This window comes from Chelonoidis abingdonii, chromosome 23, assembly GCF_003597395.2.
Source record: "Chelonoidis abingdonii isolate Lonesome George chromosome 23, CheloAbing_2.0, whole genome shotgun sequence".
Classification (NCBI taxonomy): domain Eukaryota; kingdom Metazoa; phylum Chordata; order Testudines; family Testudinidae; genus Chelonoidis; species Chelonoidis abingdonii.
This window is the reverse complement of record NC_133791.1, coordinates 17,412,753-17,439,407: the sequence shown is the minus strand read 5'-3', so window position 1 is coordinate 17,439,407 and position 26,655 is coordinate 17,412,753. Positions and strand designations below refer to the sequence as shown.

The 26,655-nt window shown below is 56.1% G+C and overlaps 1 protein-coding gene across 2 annotated transcripts; it reads right to left on the bottom strand.

Moving 5' to 3' along the window:
* On the bottom strand, positions 1-26,655 carry CPLANE2 (ciliogenesis and planar polarity effector complex subunit 2). Of its 2 annotated transcripts, XR_004374646.2 has the most exons (7): positions 26,599-26,655; positions 23,594-23,754; positions 14,791-14,943; positions 11,610-11,734; positions 10,756-10,892; positions 8,393-8,713; positions 1-88 (listed from the first exon to the last, which is right to left on the bottom strand). XR_004374646.2 is itself a non-coding variant. In XM_032787585.2 (6 exons), the coding sequence occupies exons 2-6, from the start codon at positions 23,697-23,699 to the stop codon at positions 8,452-8,454; spliced, it is 783 nt and encodes a 260-aa protein (XP_032643476.1). In that variant the 5' UTR covers positions 23,700-23,754; positions 26,599-26,655; the 3' UTR covers positions 6,992-8,451. The 2 variants fall into 2 exon arrangements, 1 of the variants encoding a protein (XP_032643476.1); XM_032787585.2 differs by lacking the exon at positions 1-88 and having other exon boundaries at positions 6,992-8,713.

Below are 26,655 nucleotides of genomic sequence, written 5' to 3'. Positions count from 1 at the left end.
CTGGGCGCCAGCCCCAGGGCTGCACTGAGCAGCGTGGGGAGCCGTGCGGTCTCGACTCCAGGAGCCCCTGTTCAAAGCATCCCTGCGCCTGGAGGTGGGTGAGGGATGATGGCAGAAGGAGAAGGCAGCATCGTAATTCCTAGTGAACCAGCAGCTGCAATGGGACCCCCCCTCCTGCCCTCTGGGCACCCCCCACTCCGGAGCTGCCAGGGGAACTGGGTCCAGCAGCAGCAGCTGCCTGGCGGTAGCTGGTAATTATAGAGCTCCAATCAGTGCAGGATGTCGGTGCTGCTGCTGGAGGAGGAGACTGGAGTCCTGGGAGGTGTGTGCAGGAGAGGAGATAGATAGATGCAGCTTTTCCATGCCAGGCAGAGAGCAGCGGATGCAGACCTGCTCTGGTGTGGGGCTGAGGTGTCTCTGGGCCCCACATGACACAGGGGGTCAATGGCAGTGAATTGCATGGCAGGGCTGATGTGAGAGAGAATTACACAGCCAAAGGGATAAGGGCTTGTCCCCCTTCTACGTGCAGGAGCCAGCAGCACCTAGTGGTTAGAGCTGCGCTCAACTAACTGGTGCCACAACAGCTTGGAACAGCATTGTCCCCCATGTCGGCACAGGATCCCAAAGTGCTGCACATGCTTGATGAATTAAGCTGCACAAGCCCTCTCCCCGGGGAGGGAGAATCCTCCCTGCTTCACAGATGGGGAAACTGAGGCACAGAGTGGGCACCCACATTCATGGCAAGAATTGAACTCTGACCTCCTGCTTCCCAGGCCAGTGCTCTAACTGCATGGCTACATGTTTCTCGCTCTAACCGGGGACTGGTTACTGGCCCGAGGAGCCACTAAGCCTCAAGACCAGGGAAAGCCAAAAATAAGATTCCCTTCCCCTGCAGCAAGGGAATGAATTTTAAAAACCCAGTTCACTTTGCTGCATTTCTGCCCTTTCGTGACGGTTTTGGCCATTTTGTGCAAGGAAGAGACACGTCGGTTTCGGTTTTGACCAGAGCCACGTCAGTCATGCTTCCAGGTTCTTCTGCAGCAGGTCAGAGCTGCCGCCTGTGAGCCGGCGTTTTAGAAACGCAGCCTCCTTTGGAATCCCGGCCCACGTGCCTCGAGTCTCAGCAGCCGTAATCCTCGGGCCCTCGCGAAGCTCGGACCCAGCCCACTCAGACGGCAGCTTCCTCTGGGCTGCGTGGAATGGGGCTCTCTGCAGAGGATGCTGTTAGTGGAATGACGTCAGTTGCGGTTCTTGCGAGCATCTCTCGGCCTCTCAAGTTTGCACAAAGCCCTAGTCCCCAGTGAAAAGAGACATGAAATATTAAAGACGCCTCCATGAAAAACACAGAGTGAGAGAAGCCTCTGAAAACAATAATGTAGGGAGGGAGCAGAGGAATTTTAACCTCCCAACAGTGGATGAATTAATCTATTCCCCTTTCCACGCTCTCGCTCCCCTGCACCCTGAGGAGAAGACGCTCGTTGCCTGTTGTTTCACATGAACCAGGGTTCGCTTCCGGACCCTGGCACCATGCAGGAGGCCTTGTACGCGGCCAGGGCTCTGCTTGACAGCAAACGAGCTGACGTTCCTACGTGACGGGGAGGCACTGGAAGGCTCCAGTGTGGCACTCGGCAGGGAGATGCAGAGATCTGGGGCGACCCGCTGGCTGCAAGCGGCCCAGGCTGACGATCTCAGTTTGATGGCCAGGTGGAGCTGGCTTTGGGCCCAATTGAAGAATGAGTTGGCCGAGCTCAGGCCACACCCTGCAGTGTCTGTATGAAAGGCTCCAGGTCTGGCTTGGCCTCAGGAGCAGTTGGAGATTGAGGGGCATCGGCGGAGCTGTGCATGGGGATCCCGGCCTGGAGCAGCTGGTGCAGCTTTGGGTTGTGATTCAGGTGCACTGGCCCAGCTGGCGAGGAGTCCAGGACTCGAAGAGCAGGGGGGCTGTGGGGGAGGGAGTCAGGACTGGCACGGCAGTGGGGGTGGCTGCAGTGTCTGGGCTCCATCATCCAAAGGCCAAGGGCAGGGCTCTGACTCTCCGGGAGCAGATCACAGCCAGACTCCAAAGGTCCCATTCAAAGCCATGGCAGCTCTGAGCCAGCCGTTCCTCTGCAGGGCTGCAGGCCTCGGTGGGATCGCACACAGCCGGCGAACTGGCTGCCATGGGAACACATCTCCAGCCATGTGCTGTCCAACACCCGACAGATCTGTCACCCATATTCATCGCTGGTGCTTCCCTGACTGCTGAGCCCCTTGGATACGGGGACAGTGAACAACCTACCCCCTGAGCTGCCACCTCCTACTACTCTGCTCCCCACTGATGCCACGCAGCGGGCAAAGCACCTGTGATGCACACCCAGCTCCTTCCCCTGGGAATGATCCCTGGGGTGCCCCAACAGCTGGGAACGATCCGCAGGAGTGGTGGGCAGGCCAAGCTGGCAGGCAGGTGCCAGCACATGGGCAGGATCCAAATTCAGCTCCGGAGCGTCCCAGCCTGGCAGAGGCCACTGAGGCTGGAGGAAAGGCCCCTGGGCTGGAGGGAGGGTGGAGGGGCACTTTGCCAATGCAGCTTCCCCTCTATTGAGACTGGGGGCACAGGAAGCACGGCTGCAAGGGGAAGTGCTGAAGAGACAGGCTTGACTAGGGAGGGACAGAGTAATGGGGAGGGATGTAGGGCCCCAAATCTCCCTTCCCCATTGTGGCGGATCAGGAGCGTGGGTTCAGTTTGGATCCTGCTGCCCATGGATCAGCCCCTCCAGTGCTCAGAGAAAGCCCTTTACACATGATTGGCCAGAGCCACCCGCCCCCCTGGGAAGCACAGAGCATCAGCCCCTGTTCACAGATGGGGAAACTGAGGCACGGAGAGGGGAAGTGGCTCACCCACGTTCAGACAGCAAGTCAGCAGCAGAGCTGGGAACAGAACCAGGAGCCCCCAGCTCCGTCTCACTATAAAGCCAGCCCGACCCCACGTGTCTCCTCCAAATCTCTCCAGTGTGCTCCATGGGCTGGAAATCCTGCTCCAAGGGTCTCTCTCGAGGAATGGCGGCCCAGGAGGCTGCTATGGCCAGTGCTGGCCACAAACTCCCAGGACAGAGGGGCCTGAGAAAACAGGAGTCTGGGGACGGTAGTGAATGTCCAGGGCCTTGCTGTTTCTATTAGCAAGAGAAATGGACGATTTGGACCAGGTCTTGCTTTGGTGAAATCCTGTTTATTTACACACTCCTGCTCCCTTGGACACAGGCAGGACATTTGCTCAGAAAGCCCCAGGTCTGAGCCCTCAATCTGTTCTGTGCTCAAGGAGCGCTGTCTCTCTGCTCCTTCTCCAGGCCACACTCAGGACTGCTTCTCTTACTGTCAGCCCGATTTCTCACCTTCCTCGCACAAACAGCTTGCCAAGCAATGCCCCAGCAACTGCATTCTTACCAGGCTCAGGGAAGCCCCTCAGATCACATGGCTTCACCCTGCTCAGGCTTTGCCATGCAGACCAGTGCCTTGGACAGTAGCCTCCTATGACTTCTCTCACTCCATAACAGGGCATTTAATTGCTCCTCCTATTTTGCCTGAGAGAAGGGTATTTCGTGCACACATCGGCTTTAACCAGGCTTGTGATGGTCTTTAGATCAAAGACCTGCTTGATGGTGGCCACTGACACCCCCGAACATCTGAGTGCTCCCAACCTTTAGAGAGAGGTTGGCTTGAGCTTGGCTCCAACTCCCAGCAAAGACTCCTGGGTGGAGGGATCTTCCTTGTCTGCCTCTCATCATGGCCCCAGAAAACCAGGACACAGTGAAGGTCTCGGCCTCCATTCTCAGCTCTCCACGCCGTGACAGGGCTCAGCCCATCAGCTCATGTTTCTCTCTCTGGGCCTGCACTGATTCTCTGCTGCCAGCTGCTGTGGGGAGTGGAGGGCGGAGCGGTGATGGAGGGTCAGGGGGCGTCACTGCCAGTGCAGTTTCCAAAGGGTGCGTCTGTCTCTGCGGATCCTAGTGCAGTGCTGTACGCTAAGGGGCTGCAGCTGCAACCCCCATGTACAGAGGGGGGCTGAGGGGCAGACGTCAGAGCCAAAGCTCCCCAGTGAGGTCATTCTGGGGCTTTCCCCATCCCCTCAAACTGGGCCTGTACGACCTGTCTCCCCACTCCTCTGCTCTGCCTCATCCCCCCTGGGCGGAGTGCCGCTTCCCCCCCACAGCCAAGCTGAAGGAACAAGAGGGGGAATCAAATCCCCTAGACCAAGGAGAGGGAAGATGGCCTAGTGGTTAGTGCTCAATTTCCTATGAGACTTAATCTCTCTGGGCCCATCTGTGCAGTAAGGACCATTCTGAAGTCCTTAGCAGCCCCCCAGCGTCGGAGCATCTGAGCCTCCACAACCTTAACTGGATCTCACACACACACACACACACACACGGCAGGGCCGGGCCGTTATCCCCACTATACAGACGGGGAGCTGAGGCCCAGGGAAGCTAAGGGCAGAGATTCCAAAGGGAGTTAGGCACCTAAATACCTTTGAGGGTCAGGGCCGAAGTGATTTGCCCAAAGTCCTACAGAGCAGGGAATTGAATCCTTGGCCACATCACTACACTGCTCCATGGCTCAGTTTCCCCTCTCACTCTTTGTCTTGTCTATTTAGCCCGTAAGCTCCTTGGGGCAGGGACTGTCTCACCATGTGTCCGTGCAGCACCCAGCACACAGGAGACCTGGTTTCAATAGGGCCCTCCAGGGGATATGAAAATAAAATTCCCGGGGAGCCGTGCAGTGGATTCAGTAGATCTAAGCCAAGTGGCTTTTCCCCTCACTCCCTGTAGACAAGACCATCTAGACACGACTCCGATGGGTTGGTTGTCAAGCTCACTTCACTTCCTAAAATCCTCTTTGCTGAACAAAGTGCCCCAGGAAGTGCCCCGTTGGAACCCTCTGTGGGTAGCTAGAAAGTCTGTGCCCAGAAGAGGGACGTGATCAGAGGGGCGAGGCAGGGGCAGGCGCACACAAGACACCGCCAGTGGTGCTGGATCTAGGGGGGCTGCCGCACCCCCTGGTGTGAAGCGGTCTCCATCACATGCCCCCCTGTCCCCGTACACACTGTTCCAGTTCCCCTGGACATCGCCGATGCCAGGAGCTGAAATGAACAGTGTGCATTTCCTGGCACGAGTCAGCCTCGTATCTGCGAGTTTGGGTGACACTCGGCAGAACGTGATCCCCAACATGTTCCGTGAAAGCCGCCCAGGGCCGGGGCAAGGAAGTTTCACGCTCTAGGCGAAACTTCCACCTTGCACTCCCCCCACAGCCCTGCGACAGCTCCCCGCCCCTCGGCGCCCCCCCCCGGGGGAGCTGTGCAGCACATCCCCACCCCAGCTCTCCTCTGCTCCGCGTCCTCCTCCCCGAGCACGCTGCCCCCACTCTAATTCTTCTCCCAGGCTTGCTGTGCCAAACAGCTGATTGGCGCCGCAAGCCTGGGAGACGGGAGAAGTGGAGCAACGACCGCGCGCTCAGGGAGGAACTGCTGTAAAAAGAAAAATTTGGGGGACTTGCTTTTTGGCACCCCCAAATCTTGGCGCCTTAGGCAACCGCCGAGTTCGCCTTAATGGTAGCACCGGCCCTGAAGCCACGCCCGCTTCTCGGGCCATCTGGTGTCTGTCTGTATTTGGAGCAATCCTGGAAGGGAGCTCTGGGTCCAATTCAAGGGAGCATTTAAATCCAATTCCACACCACTCTCATTCCCTCCCCCACAGGCATTTGAGGCAGACACACACACACAAGCAATTCCACAGTTAAAGTTGTAACTTGCTTTCCATTCCAAGCCAGATTTTTGTGGCCCCGCTCCCTTCTCTGGAGTGCCGCACGCGTGATCCTTAGCCGGAGGGGTGGGATGGGTGAATATTTTGAGGTTAATCACATGAGGTTTCTAAGATCTGGGACTGGAAACCAGTGTGCATTTCCCTCTCGGAAAAGCCATCTCTCTTCAGCCGGGAAACCGTCTCTCTAAAGTAGCTTGGGGTAGAGGCAGAGTCCGTTTTATTCCCTAGGCTCAGGTGAGGTCTAGGGCTTTGAACGATTTCTGGTAACTTCCAAATGCTTCCCTCAGCCTTATCTGCGCTCAAAGCCTGGGGGACTTTCCCACCTTTGCCCAAGTGTTCATGGTATTGGTGAACTCTGCAGCCAAACCGGGTGGTTGCAAGAGCAGCAGATGCCACCTTAACTCTGCCCCCTTAATGTCACCTCTCCTCCCTCACAGGCCTCTCCTCACCAATGGGATGAGCCCGTCAGGTGCCACACGAGAGAGATGCAGGCTGCCCCCTTGGGTGGCTGTGGTGTGCACTGTCCGACTGCTCAGCCACGTGAGGTGTGTAGAAGGCACCCTGTAAACTGAGGCATCGGTGTTGTGCTTATAAGAAGCACATGGGATCTTTTTCTGGGGAAAAGGCAGCACACCACCTTTATTGGATACACACACACACACACGATGTTATAGTCACCAGTCCAGAGGCCGGATCAACCTAGTGGCCAGCTAGGTTGATCACGGGTAGGAAGAGGCCGGGTTCTGTTGGTTGTGACATGATGCTCCGCGGAAGTCTCAGCAGGAGGAACCCAATGTTTCATGGCAAGACACCCTGTTTATATAGTGATTTTCTTTCACTGGGAGCAGTTTTTCACCGTTATGCTGTAATTAATTGTTCCTTGATGAGTGCTTGTTTTCTTACATTGTTTTTCTCATCCTCTGTCTTGTTCTTTCCTCAAGTCTCTCAGGGAGTTACCCCAGGCTGGTTTTGATCCCAGCTGTCTTGTCCTCATTGATAGGTGCCTGTTTCACCTTTTGAGTCATCAATCTGCCCTCCTCTGACATTTCAACAGGGGCGTTTGCAACCTCTTCGGTTCCTCCCTAGAACATGTGGTCCGGCGACGGCCTTCACCCTCATCTCTCAGCATCCATTCCTCACTTACACAGAACACAGAACTGATTTACACGGAGCATTTGAACAGGAACATCACACTGCAATGCGAGAGATCACGGCGTCCTTTTACTTATTTTAAAATACTAAACCTACAACAAAGTGATGACTCTAAAAGGTCTGTTACTGCCTTGAAATCAGCTCAGATACAGATTCTGGCTGGTGCGTCTTTACCAATGGCCAGTTAGGCCATTCCTTCCTGCTTTCATGCTACATTATTCTTTATTCTTCATTTTAAATTATACAAAATACAAACATAAAATCCTCCTACAACATTGGCTCAGGCACAGGGGTCGCAGGCTAGGGGGGTCGGCGCAACAAGGAAAGAGTCGATCTCATGCGGCTGCGCCTGAAGCGCCACCTTCAGGATATGATCGTTGGTCCGTAGAACCCAACGTCACAGGGCGCAGAGGTGCTGCTGGGGACAGGGTGGGATGGATAGTCCTGCAGGACAACCCAACCAACACTGGCTTTGCTGGGGGCTGGGCTCCTGGCTAGCACGTGGGCCCATGTGGTCAAACCCAGCCACTAATTTTGTTTTTAGGGCCTGACAGTTACCCGCAGCTCCACTGAGGGTAGGACTCCATTTTGCCCCCTAAAGCAGAGTGTCTTGTGGCCAGGCCACAGGACCCGATGATGCCAGCTCTCCTGTGATCAGCATAAGCAGGGGGCAGCGACTCTCCTCAAGTCCCACACGGGACCTGGACTGCAACCTGACGCCTCCATGCCACAGGCAGAGCCAGCGCAGGCTAAACCTCCACTCTGTCCTCCCCCCAGAGGATAAACTTCAATTTAATCCACAGACAGGCGCTATCGACATTGTGACAGGACGTGCTCCCCTGAGCCAGCCCAGACACTAAGGTAACGGGAGCTCCAGAAGTGCCTGCAGCCGAACGATACGTTAGCAATGCCACGTCCGAACACACAGTGGGCTACGATCCCCCCAGCTTGTCTCGTTGCCTTGGAACTCACTACCCCGGAGCCCCAAAACTCCCCAGCCCCAAACAGCGCTGCAGAAAGTGCTTCCTCTAGTGCCAGCCTCCACTGGCTCCTGTGCCCTGGCACCCGGGATGCTGCTGCCGTCCTGGTTAGCTACAGGGACGTAGGAAGGAGCATGCAGGCTGGACTGGCTCAGATCAAAGCTAAGGCCAGGAGTGGTCAGTGATTTTGGGTACCCGGCCTGAGAGGCTGGGGGCTGAGGGGCTCTGACCCCGAGTCACGTCAGTGTCAGCTTGGGGTGTTTAGCTCCTCTGGAAATCGGGCCGTCCTGTCTCAGGGCAGGGCTCCCAGAAACAAAGGCCCCCAGATCAATTTGGCCACTGGTTTGCGTGATGCCAGTGCCAAGCAGGGCGCCTCTATGTGATGCCAGAGCCAGTGGGAACAGGGGGCTCCCAGATCTGGAGGCTAAAGTGAGTCCTTACATGGCTGCAGCAGAGTCCCACCAAACCAACCTTTGACAGGCCTCTGGCTCCGCCTGCCAGCAGCACCCTGCCTTTTAGCCAAGCTGATTTCAGCCCAGGGATGTCTCCTCTGTGCCAGGCTGCAGTGCTGGGACGAGGCCAGCCATCACTTGGTCCTGGTACCAGAGGTGCTCCGCCAGCCCGTTCAACACGTGTGCCACGTGTGCCAGCCCAGCACGGCCGTCCAGAGTCTGCCCGTCGGCCAGCCGGGGCCCGTTCACGCTTTTCATCCGCAGCACAGGCAGGCGCCAGGCTTGCCGGAACACGACCAGGTCCCGCTCGGTGACATCGGCGTGCATGAACTGATCGAACCTGGGCGGGCGCTGTCAAGGAGGCAGCACTCAGCATGGCACATGGATGGCAGCAGGACACCAGCACGGTGCATCACCGGGGCATCGCACCACAACCACCGCACGGCTCCACCCAGATGGGCCACGTTCTGGCCAGGGGTCAGATGATGGGAGGAGTCCTGATGGGAGGAGGTGGTGCATGAGTCCTTCCTCTCTCGGCATCCTCCCCTCTGGCTGCTTGGACAAAGGGAAGGGCTCCTGGCAGCACTGGCCCATTTGCCCAGCTCTCTGCTTGCCATGGGGCAGAGCGACCCGAGTGCCACTCAAGCCCAGGCAGTGCCGAGAGCCGGGGGGGGGGGCTCTACAGGCCTGCGATTGACATGACGGGAGCTACAGGAAACCTGAGACAGAACCAGGGACTCTGCCCCCACGGGACCCCAGTCACACCCACCCCCGTCACCCTCCAACAGCCTGACTGCAGGGTCCCATTGAGGGGGGGGAAGATGGCGGTGCTCTTCCAAGCTCCATCTACCAGATGAGTTTCGCCCATGTGAGTGGCTCGGACGAGACCCCACCCACAGAAGAAGGGGCACTTGCTCCACACAGGATCGTGCATGTTCCCCGGCACCGCTGGGCTCCTGCAGCTTGGCTCCCCCTTGGGAGGTCTGACTACACCCACGGGCTGTGCACAGGGTTGCTAACTTCCTAATCGCAGAAAACTGAACATCCTTCCCCCGCCCCTGCCCTGAGATGCTGCTCCTCCTCCAAGGCCCCACCTCCCACTCCCTCCATCCCCCCCACATCGCTCACTCGCTCATTTTCTCCATGCTGGGGCAGGAGTGCAGGAAGGGGTGCGGGCTCCGGCTGGGGTGTGGGCTCTGGTATGGGGCCAGAAATGAGGGGTTCAGAGTGTGGAAGGGGGCTCCAGGGTGGGGCAGGAGGATGGGGCGCGGAGGGGTGAGGGCTCCGGCTGGGGGTGGAGATGTGGGGTCTGGAGTGCAGGAGGGAGCTCAGGGCTGGGGCAGGAGGTTGGGGTGTGGGAGAGGTGCGGGCTCCGGCTAACGCTTACCTCAGGCAGCTCCTGGGAAGGGGACGTGCTGAGTCCCAACCCCTGGAGAGCTCGGGGAGAGGTACAGGCGTGCAGCTCCGTGGGCCCCGTGTTCCCACTCCCGCAGAAACACCCCACACCTGGGCTGCAATCTCCTGCTCCCTACTGCAATCAGAGCAGGCACCTCCCAGTTCTGCCTTCCCTGGCTGCAGCCTCGCAAACCTGCCTTCCACGTGTCAGCACTGCTGGACAATCGCAACATCCCGCCAGCAACCAAGGGGTTGCCAACAAGCAGAATCTACCACAGTTAGCAGTGATGAGATGAACGGCACAGTTCACACCTCTCCGAGCGACTGCCCCAGGCTCTCTGCAGACTCAGACCTGCAGCAGTGACGCTCCACTCATGTTTTCGACGCTTTAATCACACCCTAGTGATGTCACTCCCCGCTCATCCTCCCCATGGAAGCGGACATTCTGCAGAACAAGACAGCAGCTTCAGAGAGGTGTGGGTATGGGGTGTGGGTATGTATTGCCTGTTTCTGAGCCCTGGCCTGACTAGTGCAGTGAGAATGCAGGAGATATGTCAGTGAGTGCCCTCCAACCAATCTCTGATAAGGAGGGAACCAGGAACCCCTGGGTTCTATTCCCAGATTTGCCACTGGCTCCCTGTGTAGCTCTGGGCCAGTCCCTGCCCTGCTCCATGCCTCAGTTTCCCCATGTGTGAAGCAGAGCTAATGATATTGACCCTCCTGACAGATGCCTGTTAGGACCAGTTCCTGTCTGCACAGAGATTTGAAGGTGAAATTACTGTGTATGTGCTAAAAATTCCCAGCTTCCTCTGCAGCATCACAGGAAGCAAACAGCGCTGCCTGTTTCTAGCTAACCCCCACCCCAAGCAGGGGAGGAGTTTCTACGGCTGTATGAGGAGTATGAGGGTGCCAGGCTGGGAAACCCCAGTGGTCGGTGTCACTAGAAGCAATCGACAGGGTGGAGTGGAGCCAGCGAGTCAAGGATACTTGGAGCCAATCACTATTTTGACGAGGTTTTCGGATCCCTCCATGACGCGGGAGATCTGGCTGGGGAGGTCGTCGAAGGACGATCGGTCGGTGAAAGAAAAGAGGAAGAGGATGCCGTCTGCCTTCTCCTTGCAGGCCTAGAAGGGGGCGACACTGTGGATGTCAGACGGGGTGCACACAGCTAGTCCCAGCCAGTGCAGGGAGAGACTGGTTAGCAGCCTTACCCCTGGACTGGCAGAAACATGCGTGTTGCATTCCTGACTGCCACTGACACCCGTGTGATCTGAAACGAGTCATTTCCTCCTGCCGGGCCTTAGTTCTCCCAAGCGTGAAAGGCCAAGCAGCATTAGTCCTGGCTAGCACTGGCCCAGCAAGGGTGCCTGACGTGATTTGCACCAAGGCCAGAGGGGCATGAAATGGAAATGAGAATAAGGCCCAAGGAGTTCTAGAGGCATTTCCTTCTGCAGCCAAGCTGCAGGCTGTGTGTCATACAGGCCCAGCCCCAGGGAGACAAAGGGGAGGCGAGGGGGGTCTCTGGCCCTGCTGTGAACCCTCATCTTTACCCCCTCCCACGTAGGCTGTGCCGCCAGCCCATTCTCTCGCTCCTGACAGGGGCCGTTTATTCCTTTAAGAGACCCATTCCTCCCCGATGGTTTTGCTGTAGTGTAAGTGGGGCGCAGTTTATAGCACTCAGAAGGGCTGTTAGAGACAGGCTTACCCCTCCAGCCCAGTTCTGAACATCCCCCAAACTTCAAGGGGGCTGAAATCCAGACCCAAGTTCTGTGCTTGGTCAGTCTCAGCTCCCCGGGAGACAGCAGGGCATGGCAGCTTCCCTAACCCCGGGGCTGACTCACAGGCAGGATGTGATCAAATTTCTTCAGAGCTGCTTCTCCGCAGTCCCAGAAGTGGAACCTGAAGATGAGGGCCCTGCCACTGTCCCTCAGCTTGGCCGGCCAATACACAGTCGTCGTCTGGATCCCTGCAACGAGATCGCCCGCTGCTTTTACCTGCCGAGCTCCCGTAGGGCTGCCAGAGCCCTTTCTCGGGGCTTGGAGGGAGTCATGCATTCAGTGGCCAGTGCACAGGAAACGTGGCATCTAAACCTAACTCTGCCAATGACCCCTTGGGACCTTGGGCTTCATAATCTCTGGGCCTATCTCCCCATCTGTGAAATGGATCTGACACATACCAACCTTGCAAGGACATTTTGAAGTGTTATCAAGTGATGCCTGCTATGCTCTTTGAACAGCGGGCCCGGCAGCCATGCTAAGGCAGCAGCATAGGCCATGGACAGGACTCTGAACTGGGAGCCACGAGATCTGGGGTCTATTCCTCTCCATGCCATTAGGTTGCTGCGTGCCCTTGGGCAAGTCCCAGCCTTGTCCTGTGCCTCTATTTCCCCACCTGTAACATGGGGAACATCCCACTGCTGGCCAAAGTCAGCGGCCTTTAAAGGATGTTTAAGAACAAACAGTTTCCAGGGAGAGTCCATGGCTGAGACAGGAGAACGACACAGCGCAACGAATAACGAACTGCTCACGCAGATGCCTGAAGAACAACAGCGCTGCACGTATACACCCAGCAACCCGCTGCTGTTCTACCCACCTCATTGTGGCTCTCACCTTCCCGCCAGGAAAGGGTTAGTATTTCTGTTTCACAGACGGGGAAATGAAGGCCCAGGGGAAATGAGATGATTTGTCCAATGTCACATGGTGGCGGAGTCCTGAACAGAAGCCAGTGTCTTGAGGCCTCAACTCTCCTCTCGCCACAAAACGCCAACCCCCGGCTTTGGCTTGTGATGTTATTCTACAGAAGTTGCCCTGTTTGCATAATACCTGTGTGCTGTGAGCTTCTGGGAGAAACCACTGCACACCGGACTGGATGCTTAACAGGAAGCATTGTGTCTGTATTGGGGAACAGGAGGGTGTCACGGAGTGCGGGGGAGTCAAGGCCCTGCACCCCCGGCTTCCTGCGATTCACCAGGACTCTCAGCCAGCCAGTTAAGCAGAAGGTTTATTAGACGACAGGAATACAGGTTTTACAGGCACAGACAACAGGATCCTCCCCAGTTAGGCCCATCTTGGGGTCCCAGGAGCACCACAGCCCCCTTGGGGGGTCAGAGCCCTGTATGAGCTTCCCTCCATTCCCCAGCCACCTCCTGAACCTCCTCTCACTCTCCAGCCTTTTTTCCAGCTTCCTGGGCAGAGGTGTCACCTGGCCTCTCCCCCATTCCTGGGTTCTCACGTGACAGGCTCAGGTATTCTCCCTCCCATCCCCCAATGCAGATCGTCCTCTCTCAGCATTCACAGACCCCGGTAAGAACAGCCCCAGTTCGTCACAGAGGGAGAGGACAATGAGGCCAGAAAAGAGCATCTGGACATCTGGCCTGACCCCTGAACTTGGCCCTATTACCACTTGCAGCCAGTTCCAGGCTCCCTGCACAGCAGCTGCCCCGACGTCTCACTTGCAGTGGGTTTATCCCAGAACTCCCTCCTGCTCCCTTGCTGGAAGGTTTTCTTCCCAAGCCGCTGCTCGGCTCCAGCCACCTGCTGAGATGGAGGGAGACCCGTCCTCCTCACCCACTCCCTTGGTGTCTGTGCTCTGGACACAATAGCAGAACCAGGAGGAAGCCACCCAAACCCAGCTGGGTTTCAGATAACCGTGTTAAGGAGCTAGATACACACAACCCGAGCTCCACGGGGGCTCTGGTAGGTTCTGGTGGCTTCTGCAATAGACGACAGGGAAGGCTCCCAGGCAAGTTAAAGGGACACCACCCAATAGACCCATACACTGCAATGCAGTAGACAGGAGGGTCATTGACAGCAGGGCCCTGGCCCAGAGCAGACCAGCATGGGGCTGACCCAGCATGGGCAAGGAAACCCCTTCTAGCTCCCTCTACTCTATGGCTTCCTCTAAGTCATCGCTTGACTTAGACCAGGCCTGCACAACTCGTAAAGCGGCGAGGGCCACATTACTCCAAAGAAAACAGCTGAGGGCCAAATCCCCTTGGCCCCAAGGAAACACCCCCCCAGGACCTCCCGGCCCCGCAGAAACACACCGCCCCAGCACCACCCAGCCGTGAAGAAACAAATCCTCCTTCCCCATTGCCGCCCCACCAAAACAGCTGTGGGCCAAAAAGGAAGGTTGGGGGTAGGGAGTTGATACTTGATTTTAAATCAACCAGGGGCTCCCAGCTGAGGAGGTGGCTGGGAGCCCTCAGGGACAAATTAAAGGGCCCAGGGCTCCGGTGGCTGGGGGAACCCGGAACTTTGCGGGGCTGGGGCAGGGATTTAAAGGGCCCAGAGCTCCTGCTGCTGAGGGGAGCCCGAGCCCTTTAAATCTCAGCCGCCGCCGGGATTCAAAGGGCTCGGGGCTGCCGGTGGCGGTGGGGAGCCCTGAGCCCTTTAAATCTCAGTCGCGGCCTGGAATCTCTGCGGGCAGCCCAGAGCCCTTTGAATCCCGGCCGCGGCTGGGATTTAAAGGACTCTGGGCTCCCGGCTGCTGCAGACAGCCCAGAGCCCTATGAATCCCGACTGCAGCTGGGATTTAAAGGGCTCTGGGCTCCCCGCCGCTGCAGGCAGCTCAGAGTCCTATGAATCCCGGCCACGGCTGAGATTTAAAGGGCTCTGGGCTACCCGAGGCTGCAGGCAGCCCAGAGCTCTATGAATCCCGGCCACGACTGAGATTTAAAGAGTTCTAGGCTCCTTGCCGCTGCGGGCAGCTCAGAGCCTTTTTTGTCTCGGCTGCGGCTGGGATTTAAAGGGCTCTGGGCTCCCCATGGCTGCGGGCAGCCCAGAGCCCTTTGATTCCCTGCCGCGGGCTGCACAGTGAGCCTCCGCGGGTGGCCGTATGTTGTGCAGGCCTGGCTTAGAGCAAAGTGTCCTGCTGCTAGTGATCTTGCCAGCAGTTCTCAGGAAAGCACCGCCTCCCAAAGAAACAGTCCCCCACCCTGTCTTGCTTCTCCCCCGTGCTGGGAAGGTTAAGGGACAGTCTCACTCCCTGTCAGTGGCCCTTTGCCGCCCTCCAATCAATCACCTGTTGTTTCATGATGTGCACTGGGCACCTCCAGGCCAGCCAGCTTGGCCACCATTGCGGTTTTACCCACGCCGCTTTTCCCAGAGACAAAAATCTTATAGCTGACGGTGTCGGCAGCCATCTGCGGGGGGAGCACTGGCCTTTCAATCAGCCCTGGAATGAAACAACAGAACTCGTCAGCGGCCTTACATACCTCACCCAACTTCCACAAGAAGCAGTTTTGTTTTGAGATCACGGCTCAATCTCTCCACGCATCCCAAGTTGGCCGGGTTTTAACTCATTTATCCCAGAATTACCCTTTTCCTATCCTTTATAGATCCACAGAAGTAAAGTCCAGACGGGCCCATTATGATCATCTAGCCTGAGCTCCTGTGTGACACAGGCCAGAGAATTTCACCCAGCGAGTCCTGCATCAATCCCAGAACTTCTGCTTGAGCTGAAGCATATCTTTCCAAAAGACACCCAGGTAGAATTTACAGGCCTACCAAGGGATGGAGACTGTACCCCATCCCTATGTACATTCTACCAATGGCTAGTGACCCTCCTCCCTGTTACAAAACTGCCCCGTATTTCTAGTTAGCTTCCAGCCCCTGGATATACCATACCCTGTCTCGCATGGAACTACGTAAAGCGTCGGAGGACGCAGCAGGCATGGAGGGGAACAAGGGCTAGTAGCAGGAGCTGGCCACTGATCCCAACGGTGGGCTCTGTCCCTGGCTCTGCTATTGACCTACTGGCAGGGCTTCAGCAGGTCACTTCCACTCCCTGGGCCTCACTTTCACCATCTGTTAAGTGGGGATAAGGATAATGACATCCTCGCACATAAGAGCACAATATAAGAACGGCCAGACTGGGTCAGACCAATGGTCCATCTAGCCCAGTATCCTGTCTTCTGACAGTGGCCAATGCCAGGTGCCCAGAGGGAATGAGCAGAACAGGGAATCATCAAGTGATCCATCCCTTGTTGCCCATTCCCAGCTTCTGGCAAACAGAGCCTAGGGACACCCTCCCTGCCCATCCTGGCTAATAGCCATTGATGGACCCATCCTCCAGGAAAAGACAGTTACCTTTTCCGTAACTGGTGTTCTTCGAGATGTGTTGCTCACATCTATTCTACAATAGGTGTGCGCGCTCGCCACGTGCGTCGGTGTTGGAAGTTTTCCCCCCAGCAGTACCCTCAGGGGAGCGCCCCTAGCGACCCCTGGAGGGGTGCCTCCATGGCGCATTATAAGGGCACTGAGCGCTCCCCCCACCCTCAGTTCCTTCTTCCCAGACAACTCCAGCAGCAGGGAAGGAGGGCCGGATGTAATGGACATGAGCAACACATCTGGAAGAACAGTTCGAGACATTGCTCCTGTGTATTCCACAATAGGTGGTTCCCAAGCTGTATCTGTTGGAGGTGGGAGGAGTCCACAAATTCTCGGGACGGAGCACAGCCCTGTCGAACCCGGCGTCTTCCCCGGTGAACACACGTGGTCTTCAGCCCTGCAAATGTCCCGGATGGGGACACGGGCTAAAAAGGCAGCCGACGAGACCTGCCCCCGAGTTGAGTGCGCCCGCACAATTGACGGCGGGGGGATTCCCGCCAGACCACAACAGGTACGGATGCACGAGGTGATCCAGCTGGAGAGCCGCTGAGCGGAGATCAGCCGATCCCTCATGCGTTCGGCCAAGGCTTAGTCTGCTCCAGGTAAAAAGCCAGAGCCCGTCTCACATCCAGCATGTGGAAGTGGAGCTCCTCACTGGACGCCAGGGGCTTGGGGCAGAGGACCGGCAGGAAAACACCCTGACCCATGTGATAGGTGGAGACCACCTTCGGGAGGAACGAAGGGTGTGTGCGGAGCTGGACCTTATCCTTATGGAACACTGTGTACAGAGGCTCGGAGGTCAGGGCCCTGAATTCCAAGATCTGCCTAGCCGACGCGATTGCCACCAGGAAGGCTGCCTACCACGAAAGGTGCGACCAGGAGCACATAGCTAGTGGCTCAAACGGGGACCCTGTGGGGCAGGCCAGCGCTAAGTTCAGGTCCCACTGCAGGACTGGAGGCCTAACCTACGGGAAGAGACGATCCAAACCCTTAAGGAATCGGCCAGTCATAGCATGGGAGAACACTGTGTACCCCTGCACTGGCCGGTGGAAGGCCGATATGGCCGCCAGGTGCACCCCGACGGATGAGGGCGCCAGGCCCTGGGCTCTAAGGTGAAGAAGATAGTCCAGGATAAGATGGATTGGGGCAGCCACCAGGGAAACGCCCCAATCAGCCACCCATCGGGAAAACCGAGAGCACTTTGCCACATAGGCTTGATGCATGGAGGGTCGCCTGCTTTCTGAGAGGATGCACTGAACCCCTTCTGAGCACGTCCTTTCCTCCCGGCCTAACCATTGAGCAGCCATGCTGTGAGGTGGAGTGCTGCAGCGCTGGCCCTGGGAGAGCAGGTCCGGGTGGGATGGTAATGGCCACAGTGGGGTGACTGCCAGGCTCATGAGGGTCCCTTACCAATGCTGCCTGGGCCACGCCGGGGCAATCAGGAGGACCCAAGCCCCGTCCATCTTTATCTTTCCCAGGACCTTGCTGATCAGCAGGAATAGGGGGAAGGCATCAAGAAACTGGCCTGAACAGGACAGAAAAAAGGCATCGGAGATAGCTCCCCGTCCCAGCTCACCTACCCGCAAGCAGAACCAGGTACAGCAACGGTTCTGTCAAGTCACGAAAAGGTCCACTTAAGGAGTTCCCCACTCTTGGAAAAGTCTGTGCACCACCTCTGGGTGAAGAGATCACTTGTGCCGAGAGGTGAAGTCTCTGCTCAAGCGATTCGCCCTCGAGTTCTGGACGCCCGGTAGGTGGTAGGCCTGTAGGCAAATGTCGTGGGCTATGCAGAAGTCCATGTGAAACCTGACCACCCTGCCCTCCAGGTGCAAGCAGAAGGCCATGCATGCCAGCTGGACCTCCCTGAGCTCCTTGATGTTTCTGTGGAGGGCCAGGTACTGTGCAGACCACAGACCTTGGGTCTGAATGTCTCCCACATGGTTCTCCCCACTCCAGGTCTGATGAATCGGACACCAGTTCCATTGACGGGGTCCTGCCTCTGAACGGGACCCCACAGACCAAGCTCCCTAGGGAGGACCACCATTGTAGGGAGGCGATCCCCAGTTCGGGCACAGTGAGGACCTTATCCATCCTGTCTCTGGCTTGGGAGAACACCAAGGCCAACCAGAACTGGAGGGGCCTCATCCTGAGTCTGGCGTGATGAACCACCTAGGTGAGCCAAGAGCTGGAGACACGCTCTGGCTGTTGTCACTGGAAACCTTGTGACTGTATCAATGAGCCCTTTCAGGGTCTCAAACCTGTCTGGAGGGTCTATGACTGCCCCGATAAACTCTATGCGCTGTACCGGGACTAATGTGGACATGGTGTCGTTCATCAACAGGCCCAGAGTGGTGCACGGGCACAGGAGGAGCGCCACGTGATCCTGTGACTGGGAGCTGTCCTTGACCAGGCAGTCGTCCAGACAGGGGAAAAACTGGACCCCACAGTGCCTGAGGTAGGCTGCCTCCACCAACATACATTTCGTGAATACCTGGGGGCAGTGGACAGGCCAAACGAGAGGACCGTAAATTGGTAGTGTTCCTGTCCAATCGTGAACCGGAGGAAGCGCCTGTGCCCCTCAAATATACGGATGTGGAAGTACGCGTCCCGCAGATCGAGGGCGGCGTACCAGTCCCCGGGATCCAGGCAGGGAATGATGGAGGCCAGGGAGACCATGCGGAACCTGAGCTTCACCCTGTAGTGGTTTAGGCCTTGCAGGTCCAGGATGGGTCTGAGCCCTGCTTTGGCCTTCGGGATAAGGAAATAGCGGGAGTAGCACCCCTGGCCTTTGGGCTCCGCTGGCATCACTTCCACTGCTCCTAGGCCCAGGAACTGCCCCACCTCCTGCTCGAGCAGGGCCTCGTGCGAGCGGTCCCCCAGGAGGCATGGGGGCGGAGGGTGGTTGGGCAGAGTAGAGGTAAACTGGAGGGTGTAGCCCCGGGAGATGGTGCTGGCAACCCATCGGGCAGCCGCGACCACTCCAAGAGAAAAGCACACAACCCATTGGAGGAGGGAAGCTTTATTGTGAGTTAATCCCTGACGAGAACTGGTAGGAGGCCCCCGGGCGTCCCGTCAAAACTGCCGTTTCCCTGCCTGTTTGCCCTTGGAGAGCTCAGGCTGGGGGGCAGACCAAGACTGCCCCTGTGGGTGTTTCTTATAGTCCCACAGCTTTTTATGAGGGGGCTCGTATTTAGAGAGGGTGGCCTGGGTGGGAGCCTGCTGAGGCTTAAACTTAGGTCTAGCGGGAGCCGGAACAGAGAGGCCAAGAGTCTTAAGCGTAGTGCGGGAGTCTTTCAGGCCATGCAGTTTGATGTCCGTCTGTTCTGCAAACAGAGTCTTGCTGTTAGACGGGAGGTGCTGCAAGGAGGTCTGCACCTCACTGGAAGGCCCAGACAGCAGGAGCCACGACGCCCTTCTCATGGACACCGCGGAGGCCACGGACCGTGCAGCCGCGTCCGCCACATCCGATGCTGCCTGCAGGGTTGCCCTGGCAGCTGCTGTGTCCTCCTTCACCAGAGGTTTGAACGCCTTCCTGTCATGCACCTGAAGGGACTCCTCGCACTTGGGCAGAGAGCCCCACAGATTGAACTCATATCGGCCCAGGAGAGCCTGATGGTTTGCAATCCGTAAGGAAGCTCGAGAAAAATTTATTCATCCTCCCAAATGAATCCAGCCTCCTTGAATCTTTGTATTTTTGAGTGGGGGCTGGTTGACTGACTCGACCACCAGGGAGTTAGGGGCAGGATGGGTGTATAGGTATTCATGTCCCTTGGCAGGCACAAAATACTTGCGTTCTGCTCTCTTAGAGATGGGGGCAATGAGGCCGGGGTTTGCCACAGGGCATTTGAAATGTTCACCACCCTCGTGGAGTGGCAAGGCCACACCCTGCCTGGTACAGAGGTGGACAGGACATTAAACAGGGATTCTGAGGGTGTCATGGAGTCCCCGGACGATGCTCTGGAACTGCTCCCCACAAAGCCAGTCAGGACTCTGGTGAAGTCTCCTCTCAGTGAGCAGACTGTCTTCAGGGCAAGAAGCTCACACGGCTTCACCTCCTGAGTCTGACCTTGGAGCATTCAGCATCCTCTGCCCCTCTGTGTGCTTCCCACAGCGAGTCCGCCCGGGCAGGGTCCTGGGGAAGCCACAGGGTCCTGCACCCCCGCTTTGCAGTCAGACGTGACTCTCAGCCGGACAGTAAAACAGAGATTTATTAGATGACAGGAACACAGTCCAAAACAGGTCTTGTAGGTACAGAGAACGGGACCCCTCAGCCGGGTCCATCCTGGGGGGCAGTGAGCCAGACTCCCACATCTGCACTCATCCTTCGTCCCCAGCCAGCTCCAGACTGACAACCCCCTCCAGCCCCTCCTCTCTGGGCTTTGCTCCTTTCCCGGGCCAGGAGGTCACGTGATCTCTTTGTTCTCCCACACCTTTAGCATCCCTTTGCAGGGGGGGAAGGGCCCCGGCCATTAGTTGCCAGGCGACAGAGAGGGGCCATTTATGGGCACTGGCCCTTTGCTCTGCAACAATCTCACCCCCTAGAGACTTAAGAAATGCATAGGGGAAATTGAGGCACCCCTACCATATTCAGAGGAAACATTAAGAACAGCTCCACTTTGTCACAGAGGGCTCCTCCACCTGCTCTGCCTAAGGCTGAGGTTTGACGCCACCCTTTTCAATAGTTCCTGGTGGGCTTTAGAGTCCTCCTGTGGGACGGAGGGAGGAGGAGCCGCAATTGCCTCATCCGGGGAGGGGGAGGAGGCAGATGTGGTGTTTTGCACGTCCACCGGCACCAGAGGATCTACCACCTGGTCGCTCTCTGGGCACGACGCTGAAGATGCATGTCCCACCAACTCCTTCCTCGGAGGTCTGGAGGGGGAGGCTCCGGCCACTGAGCGAGTTCCCACCGGGGGCTGCTTCGGGGGCCACAGTGCCCACTGGTACCATCGTGCTTGCCATGGGGCCCGGTGCAACTGCACCTGCCGTGGCACGGGCAGAGCAGGCTGTTCGGCCTGGCTGGCCTGACCCAATGATGGACGACTACGAAGGGAGGCTGGGCTGGTGTACGACCTGGCACTGTTCCTGCACCAGGAGGAGCTGCGGTGCTGGGAGCGGTGCCAACCACAACACTATGATCCCGATGTGGAGGAACAGTACTGCCGGTAGCAGCTGCTTTGTGATCGGCTCCGGCAGGCGGATCTGCAATGACGAGGAGCCAGCGATCGACGCCCAGGGCTGCGGGAGTGGTGTCATGGCGGGGTCCTGGAGCGAGACAACAAATGGGAATGGCGTCGACGTTCGTGTCGCAACTGGCTATGATAGCCCCTCTGAGAAGAGAACCTTTGGCGGTGTCTGCCTCGGTCCCGTCGGCGTCTGCTCCTCGAGGCGGAGCGGTGCCTGGAGTCTCTGTCAGATAACCTGGTGGGGGTTGATGGCGACCAGTGTGGACTACACACAGAACGGTTGCTGAGCGGTGAACGGCGTCAGGAACATTCCCTCAGCCGCGACAGGTACCGAGTCGGGTGACTGAGGAGATCCCAGGAGAGGCTTGCCTCTGGACCACAGGGCCAACATTGGCAGTGCTCCTTGTACCGGCATGAACATGACGTCCCAGGCCGCTTGCAGGACCTCTGGTGTGGAGGGCATCCAGACATCCAGGGAAGCCCTCTCCAACTGGGCCGGGCTACTCAGCTGGACCTGGGTCGGAAGCCTAGAGGCCAACGGGGACCTGAGGACTGCCTAGCATGGGCCTAGCCTCTCCCCCCAGTCTTGCTCCGGTGCTGCGGCGGCGAAGGCCTCTTCTTAACCTTCTTGGTGTTCCCCGTGGACAGGGAGCGGTGCCGACTGGTAGATGGCACCAGGGAGTCGCCGCACACTGACACCGCAGTACACAGAGCCGACTCGGAGCAGTGTGCCAGAGTCGGGGCGACCCCGACTCCATCAGGATGGCCCAGAGCCTAATGTCTCTCTCAGCAATCGTTGAGATGGGTTTCACCCAAACAGCGTAAACAGTCTGTGTGCGGATCACTCACTGGCATCGGGTGCCTACAAGTGTCGCATGAGTTAAAACCCGGGGCGTGGGGCATGCCCCAGCCCGACCGCACTAACTAAACTAAGTTAAAACTAATCAAACTACTAACTACAAGTACCACACACTGAACGAACAAGAGTTCTGGGGAAGAGCTGCAGCAAAGCTGGAGCAGAGCAGTTCCGAAGCATCTTCACTGGCAGCAAGAAGGAACTGAGGGTGGGGGGAGCGCGCAGTTCCCCTTAAGGGGGTCGCTAAGGGTGCTCCCCTACGGGTACTGCTAGGGGAAAAACTTCAGACACTGGTGCACGTGGCAAGCACGCACATCTATTGTGGAATACACAAGAGCAATCATTTGAAGAAGAATTTATCTAGGTCATTTTTGAACCCTGTTACAATTTTGGACTTCACAACATCCCCTGGGCAAGGAGTTCCACAGGTTGACTGTGCATTATGTGAAGAAATACTTCCTTTTGTTTGTTTTAAACCTGCTGCCTAGTAATTTCATTTGGTGACCCCTAGTTCTTGTGTTATGTGGAGGAGTAAATAACACTTCCTTGTTTACCTTTTTCACACCAGTTAAGATTTTATAAAACTCAATCATATCCCCCCTCAGTCGTCTCTTTTCCAAGCTGAAAAGTCCCAGTGTTATTAATCTCTCCTCATATGGAAGCTCTTCCATACCCTTAATCATTTCTGTTACCTTTCTCTCCAATTCTAACATATTTTTTAGGGATGAGGTGGCCAGAGCTGCATACAGCATTTGAGGTGTGTGTGTACCATGGATTTATATAATGGCATTCTGATATTTACTGGTTTATTATCTATCCCTTAATGGTTCACAATATTCTGTTCGCTTTTTTGCCTGCCGCTGCACATTGAGCGGATGTTTTCAGGGAACTACCCACTTTTTTCTTGAGTGGTAACAGCTAATTTAGACCCCATCATTCTGTATGTATAGTTGGGATGTTTTCCAATGTGCATTACTTTGCATTTATCAACACTGAATTTCAGCTGCCCAGTCATTCAGTTTTGCAAGATCCCTTCATAACTCTTCGCAGTCTGTAACTAGCTTAAGTAATCTGTATCATCTGCAAATTTTGCCACCTCACTGTTTACCTCTTTTCCCAGATCTGTGAATATGCTGATCATCACTGATCCTAGTACTGACCCCTGGGGCACACCACTATTTACCTCTCTCCATTCTGAAAACTGACCAGTTATTCCTACCCTTTGTTTTCTGTCTTCTAACTAGTTACTGATTATGAGAAGACCTTCCCTCTTATCCCATGACATCTTATGACACAGATGTCATGGGTCTTAACCAGCACATAGCTTTGCCCTTCCGTCTAAGGATCTCAAAGCACCCTGCAAACAGTACTGAATTAACCCTTATTATCCCCAGTTTACTGAGGAGAAGATTGAAGCCATGAGCCTAGAACTGCTGCTCCCCAGGCCCACTCGATAACATCTATAAATGATCTGTTGTTGAATTTGCAGTTTTATTTCCCCAGTGGTACCCAAAATTGATGGCCAATCAAAGCCTCAGTGGGAGGCAAAGGCACTCAGCAGCCTGATTCCCATCACTTTCCTCCATTACTGCCACTTAAGCGTGGCCCACATAGTCATCTCGTCTCACCAGTTGCCTCTAGGGCCGGCAGCAGTGATGGGTGCAAAGAGGACTCACCGAAGAATTTCCGCTTGTTTTTCCGCAGGATGGTGGCCAGGTACTCTTTGCCCTCTGGGGACTTGTGCCAGTCTGGGACGATCACAGATCCAGGGGAAATTGCCATCTCTGGCCAGGTGGCTGCGAGAGTCAGTGTCTGCTACTGGACCACTATAAAAAATCTGCGTAAGAAGAGAGAAGGGAAGGGAATTAAATCTGTGGATAATAAATTTACTATCAAACAAAAATACAATAGGTTTACTCTGATTTATGACCATGGGCAAATTATTTCCTTCTCCATGCCTCAGTTTCTCCTCCCACCCTTTGTCTAGGCTGCAAGCTCTTTGGAGGCAGGGACTGTGTCTCACTATGGGTCTATGCAGCTCCTAGCAGAAAGGGGCCCTGATCTCAATAGAGACCTTTAGAGGCTACTGGAATATAGATAATTACTAATATTAATGGAGTTAATTTAAGAGAGAACCGGCAGCTGCCAGATAGCTCTAAGGGAGTTAGAGTAGCCTAGTGGACAGACACTGGACTGGCACTCAGGAGAATGGGATCATATTCCCAGCTCTCTCACCAGACAACCTTGGGCGAGTCCCTTTGCCGTTTCGTGCCTCAGTTTCCCCTTCCATAAAATGGGGCTAATGATACTGATCTCTTGTGTGACACGCGTTGAGCTCCACTCACAACAAGTGCTATGTAAGAGCTCAGGATAATTATTACTACTCCAGACCCCAGGCTTCCAAAGCAGAGATGATGCCTGGTGCTTGTTATATATCTGTGACTGCTGGCAAGGTGCTCTAAGCCACTCTTTTGTTTGTGTTTATTCAAATACAGCTGCATAAGAACATTGTCTCTATCACAAACAGGACTCAAGGGCTGGGAAATTCTAGAATCACCCAGTTTTACAGATGATATTTCTTTTGGTGCATTTAGCACTGGTGTCCGGGGCTAGACTGACCGCTTGGTTCTCTAGCTAGCCCCTGGCTCTTTAGAAGCACACATCTCAAGAGAACGGCTTCTGACAAGAAATGAAGACCAATGCCATGCCCCGTTAAAAGGTGGGGGAATTTAGATGGGCAGAACGTAGTGTGATAGACCCAGGGCAATTGGGAACAGCAGAGTAGAACGGAGATATCCTGGCCACTGGATAAGCAGTTTTCTGTTCCCTGAGTGACCAGAGCAGGGGCTGCTCCAAGCTAATGAGAACACCTAACTCCAATTAACCTGCTAAGAGTCAGGTGAGACTGTTAAGCACCTGACTCTAATTAAGGCCCCTCTGATGCTGTAAAAGGGCTCACTCCAGTCAGCCCAAAGGGAGTCAGAGGAGAGGAAGTGTGTGTGAGGAACTGGGAGCAAGAGGCACAAGAAGCTGAGAGTGAGTAGGCATCCTGCTGGAGGACTGAGAAGTACAAGCATTATCAGACATCAGGAGGAAGGTCCGGTGGTGAGGATAAGGAAGGTGTTTGGAGGAGGCCATGGGGAAGTAGCCCAAGGAGTTGTAGCTGTCATGCAGCTGTTCCAGGAGGCACTCTAGACAGCTGCAGTCCACAGGGCTCTGAGCTGGAGAACCCGGAGTAGAGGGAGGGCCCGGGTTCCCCCCAAATCTCCCAACTCCTGATCAAACACAGGAGGAATTGACCTGGACTGTGGCTTCTACCAGAGGGGAAGGTCCCCAAGGTGAATCTATGAGGCGAGCAAGTCCGTCAATAAGCGCAGGACCCACCAAGCTAGAGGAGCTTTGTCACAGTAGTTACTTGTAGCCTAGCTGGAATCTGGCCAGGCCAATGGGAGTAATTCCTGGAAAGTGCCAGGGGATCCTTCATGGTGGCAAGCGCTCAGGACCGCGCTGTGTACTGCTACGGCAGGTGCAGAATGCCTTGCCAAAGCCCTGATTCCATGCCGATTCCGAGGGAATAACGCCACCTAGTGAATCACTAACACCACTACCTGCTGCTCCTGGGTGTTCCTGGAAGCGCTCCCAGCCAGACACTACCTTGGCCTGAGGTGGAGATGGAATTTCACTACACAAGGTGGTATTGCTGAAGGCCATAACAATGAATAAACGTGATTGTTCATTGGGGGCTCTGCCCAGGGTTTTCACAGCAGTCAGTGGCTGTACATCCAACCTCACGTGCGCCTCTCAAAAGGAGGGGGAAGTCTGAATCGCTTTGAACTCCTTCTTAAGGAAAAAGGCAACTGATCAAAGCAAAGAAACTAACAAGCTGGGAACAGATCTGTTAGCTGCATAAATTATTCCTCTGCCAGCTGCTGGACTGATTTTCTAGACATTCAACAGAGTCGATGGCAAACAGTCAGGGCTAGACCTGCTGATGTGTGGGGTCTATTCTTCATGCACAGACTTAATACTGGCCTCCCTCTCACACCACACGTTACCCCCCCCCCCACCACATTCAATCCTATGTTACTGTGCATTGTTAAACAGCTGACACGTTGCACCCCAGAAGTGGATGCACTTTAGTGGCAGGTGAAGTGTTTCTCCCCTCCATGTAAAGTGCCTCAGACACCTCAGGCTGAAACACAAGACCTGTTATCAACCCACTGATGTGACGATCATTTTCCCACGTTCTTTCTACCCCAATGTTATTCATCCCTCCTGCCTCTGGCAGGAAACTCCATGCAGCTGCTGTGGGTGCGTCTCAGGCTCTGCTCACCTTCCCCACCGGCCTCGGGGCAGAGGAAAGCTCGGGGCCCCCTTGGTAAGTGCCACCCCCTCACAAGTACACAGCAGCTGATGGCGGTTTGCAAAGGGGCAGGGGGTGGTCAGCGTGGCCAGGCCCCACGGTGCAGATGGGGAAACTGAGTCACGGAGCAGGGAAAGGAGGGGCCCAGGGTCACACGGCAAATCCGTGGCAGAGAAACTGGGGCAGGTCTTGGGGTGGGGGCGGGGGGCAGGTATGACGCGTGACCAAGGCCCCCAACCCCCCGCGCGAGCGCTGACGAGCCAGCCCCGCCCCCGCCGGTGCCTGCCGCTTTAAGGGGGCCCCAGTCCCCGCTCTCACCTGCAGGCGCTTCCGCCTCGCCTGCGTGTGACCTCAGCGCGCACGGCCCCGCCCCGC